This window comes from Rhinatrema bivittatum, chromosome 9 (assembly GCF_901001135.1).
Source record: "Rhinatrema bivittatum chromosome 9, aRhiBiv1.1, whole genome shotgun sequence".
Taxonomy (NCBI): domain Eukaryota; kingdom Metazoa; phylum Chordata; class Amphibia; order Gymnophiona; family Rhinatrematidae; genus Rhinatrema; species Rhinatrema bivittatum.
Window position 1 is genome coordinate 8,296,078 of NC_042623.1, and position 12,852 is coordinate 8,308,929.

General features: G+C 50.8%; 1 protein-coding gene across 1 annotated transcript in view; it reads right to left on the reverse strand.

The window, feature by feature from the left end:
• The window catches only part of KIAA1324L (KIAA1324 like), a 106,471-nt gene that overhangs the window by 66,036 nt on the left and 27,583 nt on the right, over window positions 1-12,852 (reverse strand). The window contains exon 2 of the mRNA XM_029615372.1: window positions 8,125-8,245. Coding sequence (XP_029471232.1) covers window positions 8,125-8,245 — 121 coding nt within the window. The remainder of the gene's footprint in view (window positions 1-8,124; window positions 8,246-12,852) is intronic.

Here is a 12,852-nt window from a genome sequence, read left to right on the forward strand (position 1 = left end):
CATAGCGCACAAACGTTTCTCAGGAAAAGAGCGGTGCCTGTCGCAGTACAAATAATGACTTCCAGAATGGAATAAACTTGATATCTGTAGGACATGTTGTAGCCTAGGGAACATAAGAACCTGCCATGCTGGGTCAGACCAAGGGTCCATCAAGCCCAGCATCCTGTTTCCAACAGAGGCCAATCCAGGCCACAAGAACCTGGCAAGTACCCAAACACGAAAAAGATCCCATGCTACTGATGCAATTAATAGCAGTGGCTATTCCCTAAGTAAACTTGATTAATAGCAGGTAATGGACTTCTCCTCCAAGAACTTATCCAATCCTTTTTTAAACACAGCTATACTAACTGCACTAAACACATCCTCTGGCAACAAATTCCAGAGTTTAATTGTGCGTTGAGTAAAAAAGAACTTTCTCCGATTAGTTTTAAATGTGCCCCATGCTAACTTCATGGAGTGCCCCCTAGTCTTTCTATTATCTGAAAGAGTAAATAACCGATTCACATCTACCCGTTCTAGACCTCTCATGATTTTAAACACCTCTACCATATCCCCCCTCAGTCGTCTCTTCTCCAAGCTGAAAAGTCCTAACCTCTTTAGTCTTTCCTCATAGGGGAGCTGTTCCATTCCCCTTATCATTTTGGTAGCCCTTCTCTGTACCTTCTCTTTTGCACAATCCTGGGCAAAAGAACCGGTCCTCATCACTGCTGCACTTGTACCTCTCCAGAATGGAGTCATTAGCTGTGTGGGGTGTGAGACACAGGACAGGTCCTCATCACTGCTGCACTTGTACTCCCCCTAGACTGGGGTTGTTAGCTGTGCGGGGTGTGAGACACAGGACAGGTCCTCATCACTGCTGCACTCGTATCTCCCCTAGACTGGGGTCGTTAGCAGTACGGAGTGTGAGATGCAGGACAGGTCCTCATCACTGCTGCACTCATACCCCCCCTAGACTGGGGTTGTTAGCTGTGCGGGGTGTGAGATGCAGGACAGGTCCTCATCACTGCTGCACTCATACCCACCAGACTGGAGACATTAGCTGTGCGGGGTGTGAGACGCAGGACAGGTCCTCATCACTGCTGTACTCGTTCCCCCCCTAGACTGGGGTCGTTAGCTGTGCGGGGTGTGAGACGCAGGAAAGGTCCTCATCACTGCTGCACTCGTACCCTCCTAGACTGGGGTCGTTAGCTGTGCAGGGTGTGAGACACAGGACAGGTCCTCATCACTGCTGCACTCGTACGCCCCCTAGACTGGAGTCATTAGCTGTGCAGGGTGTGAGACACAGGACAGGTCCTCATCACTGCTGCACTCGTACCTCCCCAGACTGGAGTCATTAGCTGTGCAGGGTGTGAGACACAAGACAGGTCCTCATCACTGCTGCACTCATAGCCCCCCTAGACTGGGGTCATTAGCTGTGCAGGGTGTGAGACGCAGGACAGGTCCTCATCACTGCTGCACTTGTACCTCTCCAGAATGGAGTCATTAGCTGTGCGGGGTGTGAGACACAGGACAGGTCCTCATCACTGCTGCACTTGTACTCCCCCTAGACTGGGGTTGTTAGCTGTGCGGGGTGTGAGACACAGGACAGGTCCTCATCACTGCTGCATTCGTACCCCCCCTAGACTGGGGTCGTTAGCTGTGCAGGGTGTGAGACACAGGACAGGTCCTCATCACTTCTGCACTTGTAACTCTCCAGACTGGGGTAGTGGCCACATAGCGACACCGGAACCAGCCTGCCGGATGCACCCACACCTCGAGGACTGTGTGCAGTTCTGATTGCTTAATTTCAAAAAAAGGCTTAGTTTACACAGAAAAGGCAACAAAAATGATTAAAGGGGATGGAAAACCTCCCTTATAGTGCGAGATAAACAGATTATGTTAAGAACGGGGGTGTTTTAGTGCGCCCTTGGGCCTCAGCCCGGGCCCAGACCTTCAGGGCCGAGCCGAGGGTTGACGGCGTGCTCCCGCATGGCTGACGGTCTTACCCCCTGCCAGGCCGGCAAGCTCCCAAGGCCAACATCCAAGGATGTTGGAAGTTGAATGGTCCTCCGACCATTCCGAGCCCTTTCGGACATGCTGCATTGAACAGCATGGAGCAGCAGGCCTGGCGTCAAGGGCAGACGGGCCTTGACACGAAGACATGGCAGCAGGATCGATGCAACGGCATCACAGACGAAGACTTGACACCAAAGCTTATGCGAAGGCATCATGAACCAGTGGTCGATGCGACGACATCAGGAACAAGACATCATACCAAGAGTGATGCAACGGCATCCAGGACAAGACGAGGAACTGACGAAGTCCAAACGAGACGAGAAGCTGGGCAGAAGGACATTGGCACTGTCTCCAGGGCGCCCTACTTAAGTCAACTGCGGGACTGAGTCGCGGAGCACCCTGTCCCACTGCGCGCCCTACACAGCCCAAGCAGGTTGGTTTCGGACCACGCTGGGAGCGGGACAAGCGCAGGGAAGGATCCAGTCAAAGCAGAACTCCAACGACGGAGCCGATGTCGTCCGAAACTCCACCAACGGCTGGCAGGACATGACGGCTCAAGAGCACAGGACACCAGTCCACCTGTAGCCTAGTCCACACTCGGGCACAACATCATCCGAGGGACCCCCGGCCTAACAGGTACCAGAAGGCTCAAGAGCGGTGAAGACGAAGACACGGGATCAGGACATCAAGGAACCAGGAACAACAGGAAGATAAAGACCAAGACGAGACACCAGGACAACTGGATGAGGACCTCAGGCACGAACATGACTTGGCATGACGAGACGAAGCAAGAAGAACTCCATGGAGAAGACCAGGAAGACCTGACGGAGCTCTGGCAGGCAGGAGCCTCCAGAGCGAAGTAACTCCGATGCAAGGCACAGACAGACTGACGGAGCAGCCCTTTCTAGGGCTGAAGCAGGAAGTCCACTCCCTAGGTGGGGCCAGGCACACTTCCTGTGCCTGGCCCTGTAAATCTAGCAGAGAGGCGCTCGCCGGTGCCTAAGCAGCAGGAAGCAGGGCTGTGCAGGACCATGGACAGCGGCCTGCACAGCGTCAGAAGCGCAGGGCTGGACCTGAGGAGCAGGCCCGATGACCGCAGCAGCTCCAGCCGCTGCAGGAGACCCCGGGGCTTGCGGCCCCCGTGCCGCGAAGAAGACACTGACGTCGGAGGCGGTCCCGGGCCGCGAAGATAGCCAGGAAAGTCTGCGGCTCCGGCCGCGGTGAAGAGGGCAAAGCAAGGCGGCCTCAGGGCCGTGTGATAGAACAAGTCCGCGGCTCCAGCCGCACCGGGAGGCCCGACGTCGGCGGCACCAGCCGCGTTGGGTGAAGAAAGCAGCGTTGGTAAGTGAGCCTGCTCGCAGGGGGACCCGCGGGCAGTGTTCATAACAGATTAGGGCTCTTTAGTTTGGAAAAGAGGTGACAGAGGGGAGATGAGTGAGATTTATAAAACCATGAGTGGGGTGGAACGGGTAAATAGAGGAGAGTTATTACCCTTTCCAACAACACTAGGACTAGGGGACACCTCATGAAACCAGCACCGGCAGATTTAAAACAAATCATAGGAAGTATTTTGTCACTCAGTGCACAATCGAGCTGTGGAATCTGCTGCCGGAGGATGTGAGGTCAAGGCGAGTGACCCTGGGGTTCAGCAGAGGCTTGGAGAAGCTCCTGAAGGAAAAGTCCATAACCAGTTCTTAGCCAGGGAGACTGGGGAAAGCCATCGCTTGCCCCTGGGGGTGAGATACAAGAAACGGATCCAGGACTGGGGATCTGTGACCGGGACTGGCCCCCGTCGGAGGCAGGAGGCTGATGTGGAAGGACCTTAGACTGACCCAGCCCGGCACTTCTAATGGTCTTAGGTGCCGATTCATAGGTCAGAGACACAGAAAGCCTGCTGGCCCGTCTGTAACTCCCTTCATCTCAATCTTATGCATCCATCCGGATAATATTCTCTTTTCTTATTTTTATTTTGGTTCAGCAGCTTCTTCCTGCCTACCAGAATCTCAGAACCTGGTTCCTACTGGGCCACATCACCAGGAGCCTTCATCCTCAAGCTTTTTCTTCTCCATTTTATAACCTCTCCCCGCCCTCCATCCCCCCCCACCCAACACACACACACACTCACACACACACACACACATACATAGACACACACACACATATACATAAACACACACAAATATACATAAACACACACACACATATACATAAACACACATATACATAAACACACATACACACACACACATAAATATACATAAACACACACATAAATATACATAAACACACACACACATAAATATACATAAACACACACACAAACATAAATATACACACACATAAATATACATAAACACACACACCCCTACTCCAGAGATGGCAGCAACAGTCCCTGAATAGGGGCTGCAGTGCCCAGTGCCATCTAGGACCCTAACACATCGGTTCCTCCCAGGTCTGGCCATTCAATGACATCATTATGGGATGGCTGAAACTCCCCTCCCCCCCCCCAACCCCCCAACGAGGAGCTGCGAGCGCTGCCTTCACAGCATCCCCAGGCCGGGCTGGCCGAGAAGCGGACAACAGAGTCAGCCATCAAAGCCAGATTGCCCCCCCTGGTGGTGCTGCGTCACCAGGCCAGCCCCTGCGGGATATCCTCTAATACACGTCAAAGGCGATAAGCGACCGTCATCTTTCCAAGCAAGGACCGCTTCCCTTCCCAAGAAACCTCACCCTGAAACCAAGAGAACGGGGAGAGCTCAGCGTCCCAGCAGAGGCTCAGTCAGTGCATTAAGTTTCTTCAGCAGCGAGGCCTCGCAGGCAGGCAGATGAGGAGGAGAAGAGAGGGCCTTCCTGATAATCTTAGCGCACAGCGGAAACTGTAACGAGCTCCAGCGGCAGGCGGATGAGGAGGAGAAGAGAGGGCCTTCCTGATAATCTTAGCGCACAGCAGAAACCGTAACGAGCTCCAGCGGCAGGCGGATGAGGAGGAGAAGAGAGGGCCTTCCTGATAATCTTAGCACACAGCAGAAACCGTAACGAGCTCCAGCAGGCGGATGAGGAGGAGAAGAGAGGGCCTTCCTGATAATCTTAGCGCACAGCGGAAACCGTAACGAGCTCCAGCGGCAGGCGGATGAGGAGGAGAAGAGAGGGCCTTCCTGATAATCTTAGCCCACAGCAGAAACCGTAACGAGCTCCAGCGGCAGGCGGATGAGGAGGAGAAGAGAGGGCCTTCCTGATAATCTTAGCACACAGCAGAAACCGTAACGAGCTCCAGCGGCAGGCGGATGAGGAGGAGAAGAGAGGGCCTTCCTGATAATCTTAGCGCACAGCAGAAACCGTAACGAGCTCCAGCAGGCACACGAGGAGGAGAAGAGAGGGCCTTCCTGATAATCTTAGCACACAGCAGAAACCGTAACGAGCTCCAGCGGCAGGCGGATGAGGAGGAGAAGAGAGGGCCTTCCTGATAATCTTAGCGCACAGCGGAAACCGTAACAAGCTCCAGCGGCAGGCGGATGAGGAGGAGAAGAGAGGGCCTTCCTGATAATCTTAGCACACAGCAGAAACCATAACGAGCTCCAGCGGCAGGCGGATGAGGAGGAGAAGAGAGGGCCTTCCTGATAATCTTAGCACACAGCAGAAACCGTAACGAGCTCCAGCGGCAGGCGGATGAGGAGGAGAAGAGAGGGCCTTCCTGATAATCTTAGCACACAGCAGAAACCATAACGAGCTCCAGCGGCAGGCGGATGAGGAGGAGAAGAGAGGGCCTTCCTGATAATCTTAGCACACAGCAGAAACCGTAACGAGCTCCAGCGGCAGGCGGATGAGGAGGAGAAGAGAGGGCCTTCCTGATAATCTTAGCGCACAGCAGAAACCGTAACGAGCTCCAGCGGCAGGCGGATGAGGAGGAGAAGAGAGGGCCTTCCTGATAATCTTAGCGCACAGCAGAAACCGTAACGAGCTCCAGCGGCAGGCGGATGAGGAGGAGAAGAGAGGGCCTTCCTGATAATCTTAGCCCACAGCAGAAACCGTAACGAGCTCCAGCGGCAGGCGGATGAGGAGGAGAAGAGAGGGCCTTCCTGATAATCTTAGCACACAGCAGAAACCGTAACGAGCTCCAGCGGCAGGCGGATGAGGAGGAGAAGAGAGGGCCTTCCTGATAATCTTAGCGCACAGCAGAAACCGTAACGAGCTCCAGCAGGCACACGAGGAGGAGAAGAGAGGGCCTTCCTGATAATCTTAGCACACAGCAGAAACCGTAACGAGCTCCAGCGGCAGGCGGATGAGGAGGAGAAGAGAGGGCCTTCCTGATAATCTTAGCGCACAGCGGAAACCGTAACAAGCTCCAGCGGCAGGCGGATGAGGAGGAGAAGAGAGGGCCTTCCTGATAATCTTAGCACACAGCAGAAACCATAACGAGCTCCAGCGGCAGGCGGATGAGGAGGAGAAGAGAGGGCCTTCCTGATAATCTTAGCACACAGCAGAAACCGTAACGAGCTCCAGCGGCAGGCGGATGAGGAGGAGAAGAGAGGGCCTTCCTGATAATCTTAGCACACAGCAGAAACCGTAACGAGCTCCAGCGGCAGGCGGATGAGGAGGAGAAGAGAGGGCCTTCCTGATAATCTTAGCGCACAGCAGAAACCGTAACGAGCTCCAGCAGGCACACGAGGAGGAGAAGAGAGGGCCTTCCTGATAATCTTAGCACACAGCAGAAACCGTAACGAGCTCCAGCGGCAGGCGGATGAGGAGGAGAAGAGAGGGCCTTCCTGATAATCTTAGCGCACAGCGGAAACCGTAACAAGCTCCAGCGGCAGGCGGATGAGGAGGAGAAGAGAGGGCCTTCCTGATAATCTTAGCACACAGCAGAAACCATAACGAGCTCCAGCGGCAGGCGGATGAGGAGGAGAAGAGAGGGCCTTCCTGATAATCTTAGCACACAGCAGAAACCGTAACGAGCTCCAGCGGCAGGCGGATGAGGAGGAGAAGAGAGGGCCTTCCTGATAATCTTAGCACACAGCAGAAACCATAACGAGCTCCAGCGGCAGGCGGATGAGGAGGAGAAGAGAGGGCCTTCCTGATAATCTTAGCACACAGCAGAAACCGTAACGAGCTCCAGCGGCAGGCGGATGAGGAGGAGAAGAGAGGGCCTTCCTGATAATCTTAGCGCACAGCAGAAACCGTAACGAGCTCCAGCGGCAGGCGGATGAGGAGGAGAAGAGAGGGCCTTCCTGATAATCTTAGCGCACAGCAGAAACCGTAACGAGCTCCAGCGGCAGGCGGATGAGGAGGAGAAGAGAGGGCCTTCCTGATAATCTTAGCCCACAGCAGAAACCGTAACGAGCTCCAGCGGCAGGCGGATGAGGAGGAGAAGAGAGGGCCTTCCTGATAATCTTAGCACACAGCAGAAACCGTAACGAGCTCCAGCGGCAGGCCGATGAGGAGGAGAAGAGAGGGCCTTCCTGATAATCTTAGCGCACAGCAGAAACCGTAACGAGCTCCAGCAGGCACACGAGGAGGAGAAGAGAGGGCCTTCCTGATAATCTTAGCACACAGCAGAAACCGTAACGAGCTCCAGCGGCAGGCGGATGAGGAGGAGAAGAGAGGGCCTTCCTGATAATCTTAGCGCACAGCGGAAACCGTAACAAGCTCCAGCGGCAGGCGGATGAGGAGGAGAAGAGAGGGCCTTCCTGATAATCTTAGCACACAGCAGAAACCATAACGAGCTCCAGCGGCAGGCGGATGAGGAGGAGAAGAGAGGGCCTTCCTGATAATCTTAGCACACAGCAGAAACCGTAACGAGCTCCAGCGGCAGGCGGATGAGGAGGAGAAGAGAGGGCCTTCCTGATAATCTTAGCACACAGCGGAAACCGTAACGAGCTCCAGCAGGCACACGAGGAGGAGAAGAGAGGGCCTTCCTGATAATCTTAGCACACAGCAGAAACCGTAACGAGCTCCAGCGGCAGGCGGATCAGGAGGAGAAGAGAGGGCCTTCCTGATAATCTTAGCGCACAGCAGAAACCGTAACGAGCTCCAGCAGCAGAACAGTGCTGGTGATAATCGGACTCCGAAACGTTTCCATCGAGCCGCGAGCTGCGTGAGGACAGACGGACAAAACGTGAACTCAATACTCACTGCATTCCTTGCCTTTGACGGGGTCGGGCAATCCGCTGCAAGGCTGCTGGGAGCTCGGGACGGCCACCCTCCACCTGGAGCCCGAGCTGTCACATTCCGTGTACTCGAAGTGATAATCGGCCTGCAAAACAGAGTCAAGGCGGTCATTAGCTTAGAGGGACGGTCTGGCTGCGGGCATTCACCAGGCTCACCTTGCACCAACCCGGCCCACCCAATGACAGAAAGCACAGGCTGAGCGCAGCGAAACACAGACAATTATTCTTGTAACCCAGCAAAGGGGGGGGCGGGGGGAACGACCTTGGGACCAAAACACTGGTTTACAAGAACGGTTCTCTCTCTTTCAGCTCGCCTCGCCTCTACTCCCTATCCCCTTATTTCAGGGATTCAGATTCCTGTTTTGGTTCTACAATAAATATTTCTCTCAGAAGACAGTTTTATAGGAAACCTTCCTACTCGCCTTCGATCTGATGGCGAATATCCCATTTTAAGCTGATGCACCACTTTAGTGCCAAACAATGGTGAATTCATGCTGAGAATACGAGCACCACAGGACAAAATATTAAATACTGCAATGTGAAGCCTACGAATCTGTGTGAGGCAGCTTTGCAGCAGGCAGCTGGCCGGGGCCTTGGTTATAAGCTACAGGGTGCATGCGCCAGGGACCAGGGAATCACAGGGTGCGTGCGCCAGGGACCAGGGAATCACAGGGTGCGTGCGCCAGGGACGAGACTGGACCAGGGAATCACCACGAGGCGGGAAAGCACTCAGCACAGAGTGTGGGACTTCTATAAACTGCACCAGCGATGATACATTCCTGAACCAAGTCCTCTTCAGATACCCTCTCCCGCCACGCTTTATGTCAAGGAGACCCCACTAACTCTGCTTACCTATCTGGCCCAATCCAGGCCACAAGAACCTGGCAATTACCCAAACACCAAGAAGATCCCATGCTACTGATGCAATTAATAGCAGTGGCTATTCCCTAAGTAAACTTGATTAATAGCAGGTAATGGACTTCTCCTCCAAGAACTTATCCAAACCTTTTTTGAACCCAGCTACACTAACTGCACTAACCACATCCTCTGGCAACAAATTCCAGAGCTTTATTGTGCATTGAATGAAAAAGAACTTTCTCCGATTAGTTTTAAATGTGCCACATGCTAACTTCATGGAGTGCCCCCTAGTCTTTCTATTATCTGAAAGAGTAAATAACTGATTCACATCTACCCGTTCTAGACCTCTCATGATCTTAAAGACCTCTATCATATCCCCCCTTAGCCGTCTCTTCTCCAAGCTGAAAAGTCCTAACCTCTTTAGTCTTTCCTCATAGGGGAGCTGTTCCATCCCCTTTATCATTTTGGTTGCCCTTCTCTGTACCTTCTCCATCGCAATTATATCTTTTTTGAGATGCGGCGACCAGAATTGTACACAGTATTCAAGGTGCGGTCTCACCATGGAGCGATACAGAGGCATTATGACATTTTCTGTTTTATTCACCATTCCCTTTCTAATAATTCCCAACATTCTGTTTGCTTTTTTGACTGCCGCAGCACACTGAGCCGACAATTTTAAAGTATTATCCACTATGATGCCTAGATCTTTTACGTGGGTGGTAGCTCCTAATATGGAACCTAACATCGTGTAACTACAGCAAGGGTTATTTTTCCCTATATGCATCACCTTGCACTTGTCCACATTAAATTTCATCTGCCATTTGGATGCCCAATCTTCCAGTCTTGCAAGATCCTCCTGTAATGTATCACAGTCTGCTTGTGATTTAACTACTCTGAATAATTTTGTATCGTCCGCAAATTTGATTATCTCACTCGTATTCCTTTCCAGATCATTTATAAATATATTGAAAAGCACCGGTCCAAGTACAGATCCCTGAGGCACTCCACTGTCCACTCCCTTCCACTGAGAAAATTGTCCATTTAATCCTACTCTCTGTTTCCTGTCTTTTAGCCAGTTTGCAATCCACGAAAGGACATCGCCACCTATCCCATGACTTTTTACTTTTCCTAGAAGCCTCTCATGAGGAACTTTGTCAAACGCCTTCTGAAAATCCAAGTGAAAATCCAAGTATACTACATCTACCGGTTCACCTTTACCCACATGTTTATTAACCCCTTCAAAAAAGTGAAGCAGATTTGTGAGGCAAGACTTGCCCTGGGTAAAGCCATGCTGACTTTGTTCCATTAAACCATGTCTTTCTATATGTTCTGTGATTTTGATCTTTAGAACACTTTCCACTATTTTTCCTGGCACTGAAGTCAGGCTAACCGGTCTGTAGTTTCCCAGATCGCCCCTGGAGCCCTTTTTAAATATTGGGGTTACATTTGCTATCCTCCAGTCTTCAGGTCCAACCGACTCCACCACTTTTTTTTTTTTTTTTGCGATATTTTTATTGAAGTTTTTCAAAGTGAAAAACATTTTAAAGCTGACAAACAATCCTGAGTAAGCAAGTAAACAGATAAACAATCTTAGCCATTCATAAGTAAAATGAAAAACAGTTTAAAAGAGACAGACAATAATGTCATGATACAATATAGGTTGTTCACTATTGTAACATATAGACTTTTACAACCATGGATTGCAGTCCTATTTAGTCAAAAATACTCACCTCACCTTTTAACCATGTCGGTAATCGTTTTGCCTTCCTTCCACCTTACTTTATGCGTGAGATACATATGGACTGTGCTTCTAACATTGCATTTTTAAACAATATCCATGCCTGTTGTACAGGGAAGCAAACCAATTTGGCAGTGCAATAATAATGGGAGATTTCAGTTACCCCAATATTGACTGGGTAAATGTAACATCAGCAAATCTTGCGTTCCACTAAGAATTAAATCTAAAATAGCTCCCTTTCTCATTGGTTCTTGAACCAATTGCTTCATGAAGCAGTCGTATATTCCATGCAGGAATTTTATGTCTCTTGCATGTCCTGATGTTATATTTACCAAGTCAATATTGGGGTAACTCTATACCCTCCCGGACATAAGGTGCCACCCCCCCCCCCCCCCCGCCAAGTTGATCCTCCCTATCATTGCGATATAATTTGTACCCTGATATAGCACTGTCCCATTGGTTATCCTCCTTCCACCACGTTTCTGTGATGTCAGTTATGTCAATCTCATCATTTGCTGCTATGCACTCTAACTCTCCCAACTTGTAGAAACTCAGGGTGAAGATTCTGGAATTTCCCTCTCCTGCTCCGAGACACATCTGGATTAATTCTGAGCTTAGTAGCAAGATATGTTTTCTCTCTGTTCTTTGAGAAAGGCGTAGAAAGTTCAGTCCCCATCACTGTCCAACACAGCAGCCTTAGTCTACGCCACTTGAATGTGCGCACAGGACTTTGACACTCTCATGGGTGTTCCCAACTGTGCACGAGGGGCTCGTTTTCTCATGCAAAAGAACAATTTTAGATTCCAGTTTCTGTTATGGTAAATAATGAGTTTAACGCGCAATCAAGCTGCCGGAGGACGTGGTCAAGGCAACGAACTAAGTACAGCTGAAACGAGGATTGGAGAAGTTCCTGAAGGAAAAATCCGCAAGCAGTTATTAGTCAGGCAGACCTGGGAGAGCCAGCTTTTATCTCTTGGAGTGAGATATAAGAAACGGATCAAGCATTGGGGATCTGTGACCCAAACTGGCCACTCTTGGAGACAGAATGCAAGGCTCGAGGGACCTTGGTCTGACCCAGCATGGCACTTCCTAGGTTCCCATGATACAGGCAGATCCCCACCAAATATCCCCTGAACAAAATTACTTCCTGATGTACTAAAAAAGTTAACAGCTTTTTTTTCTATTCTTATGTTGGCCTGTTGTTCATTAAATCAAGGGCCCTAGTAAAGTCCAGATAGGCCACACTCACTGCTCCTCCTGAGCCTCTATTTTTGTCACCTCAACAAAGAGGTCAATCAGTTAGAGAAGAGATTCCCCCTCTGACCCGCCAGCTGTTTGAAAATCTGGTATCTAGTTTCAAGGGTCTGCAGTTAGCTGTCTCCCCTTTTGTGGAGTGGAGCTACATCTGTTCTCCCCCAGGCCCTTGGAACCTCCCCATCCCTACAGCCAATGTCTGCCCATTCCCATCATCACCTCCTCCTCACATGGCTCAGATACCAATCCTTCAACTCCTGCACATACAAAGCCATCGGAATGAGCGGTAATTTCAGGTTAGAGAAGGCCACTCTGAGGTAATTACCCAACATGGTCTGAGGGCTTACTAGCACACCACCCACAACCAGACGTTTCTATTAATCCTCTTCATCTTCCTCCTTCCCATTCACTCCTTGTCCTGCCGCACTATCCCATTCTCCCCCCATCTCTGTCTCGCCTTCCTCATCCCTTCCCTATATCCCATTCACTCATCATCTCCTTCTCACCTTCCTCTCATGGTCTTTAAGATCATGAGAGGTCTGGAATGAGTAGATGTGAATTGGTTATTTACACTTTCGGATAATAGAAGGACTAGGGGGCATTCCATGAAGTTAGCAAGTAGCACATTTAAGTCTAATCGGAGAAAATTCTTTTTCACTCATCGCACAATAAAGCTCTGGAATTTGTTGCCAGAGGATGTGGTTAGTGCAGTTAGTGTAGCTGGGTTCAAAAACGGTTTGGATAAGTTCTTGGAGGAGAAGTCCATTAATGGCTATTAATCAAGTTGACTTAGGGAATAGCCACTGCTATTAATTGCATCAGTAGCATGGGATCTTCTTAGTG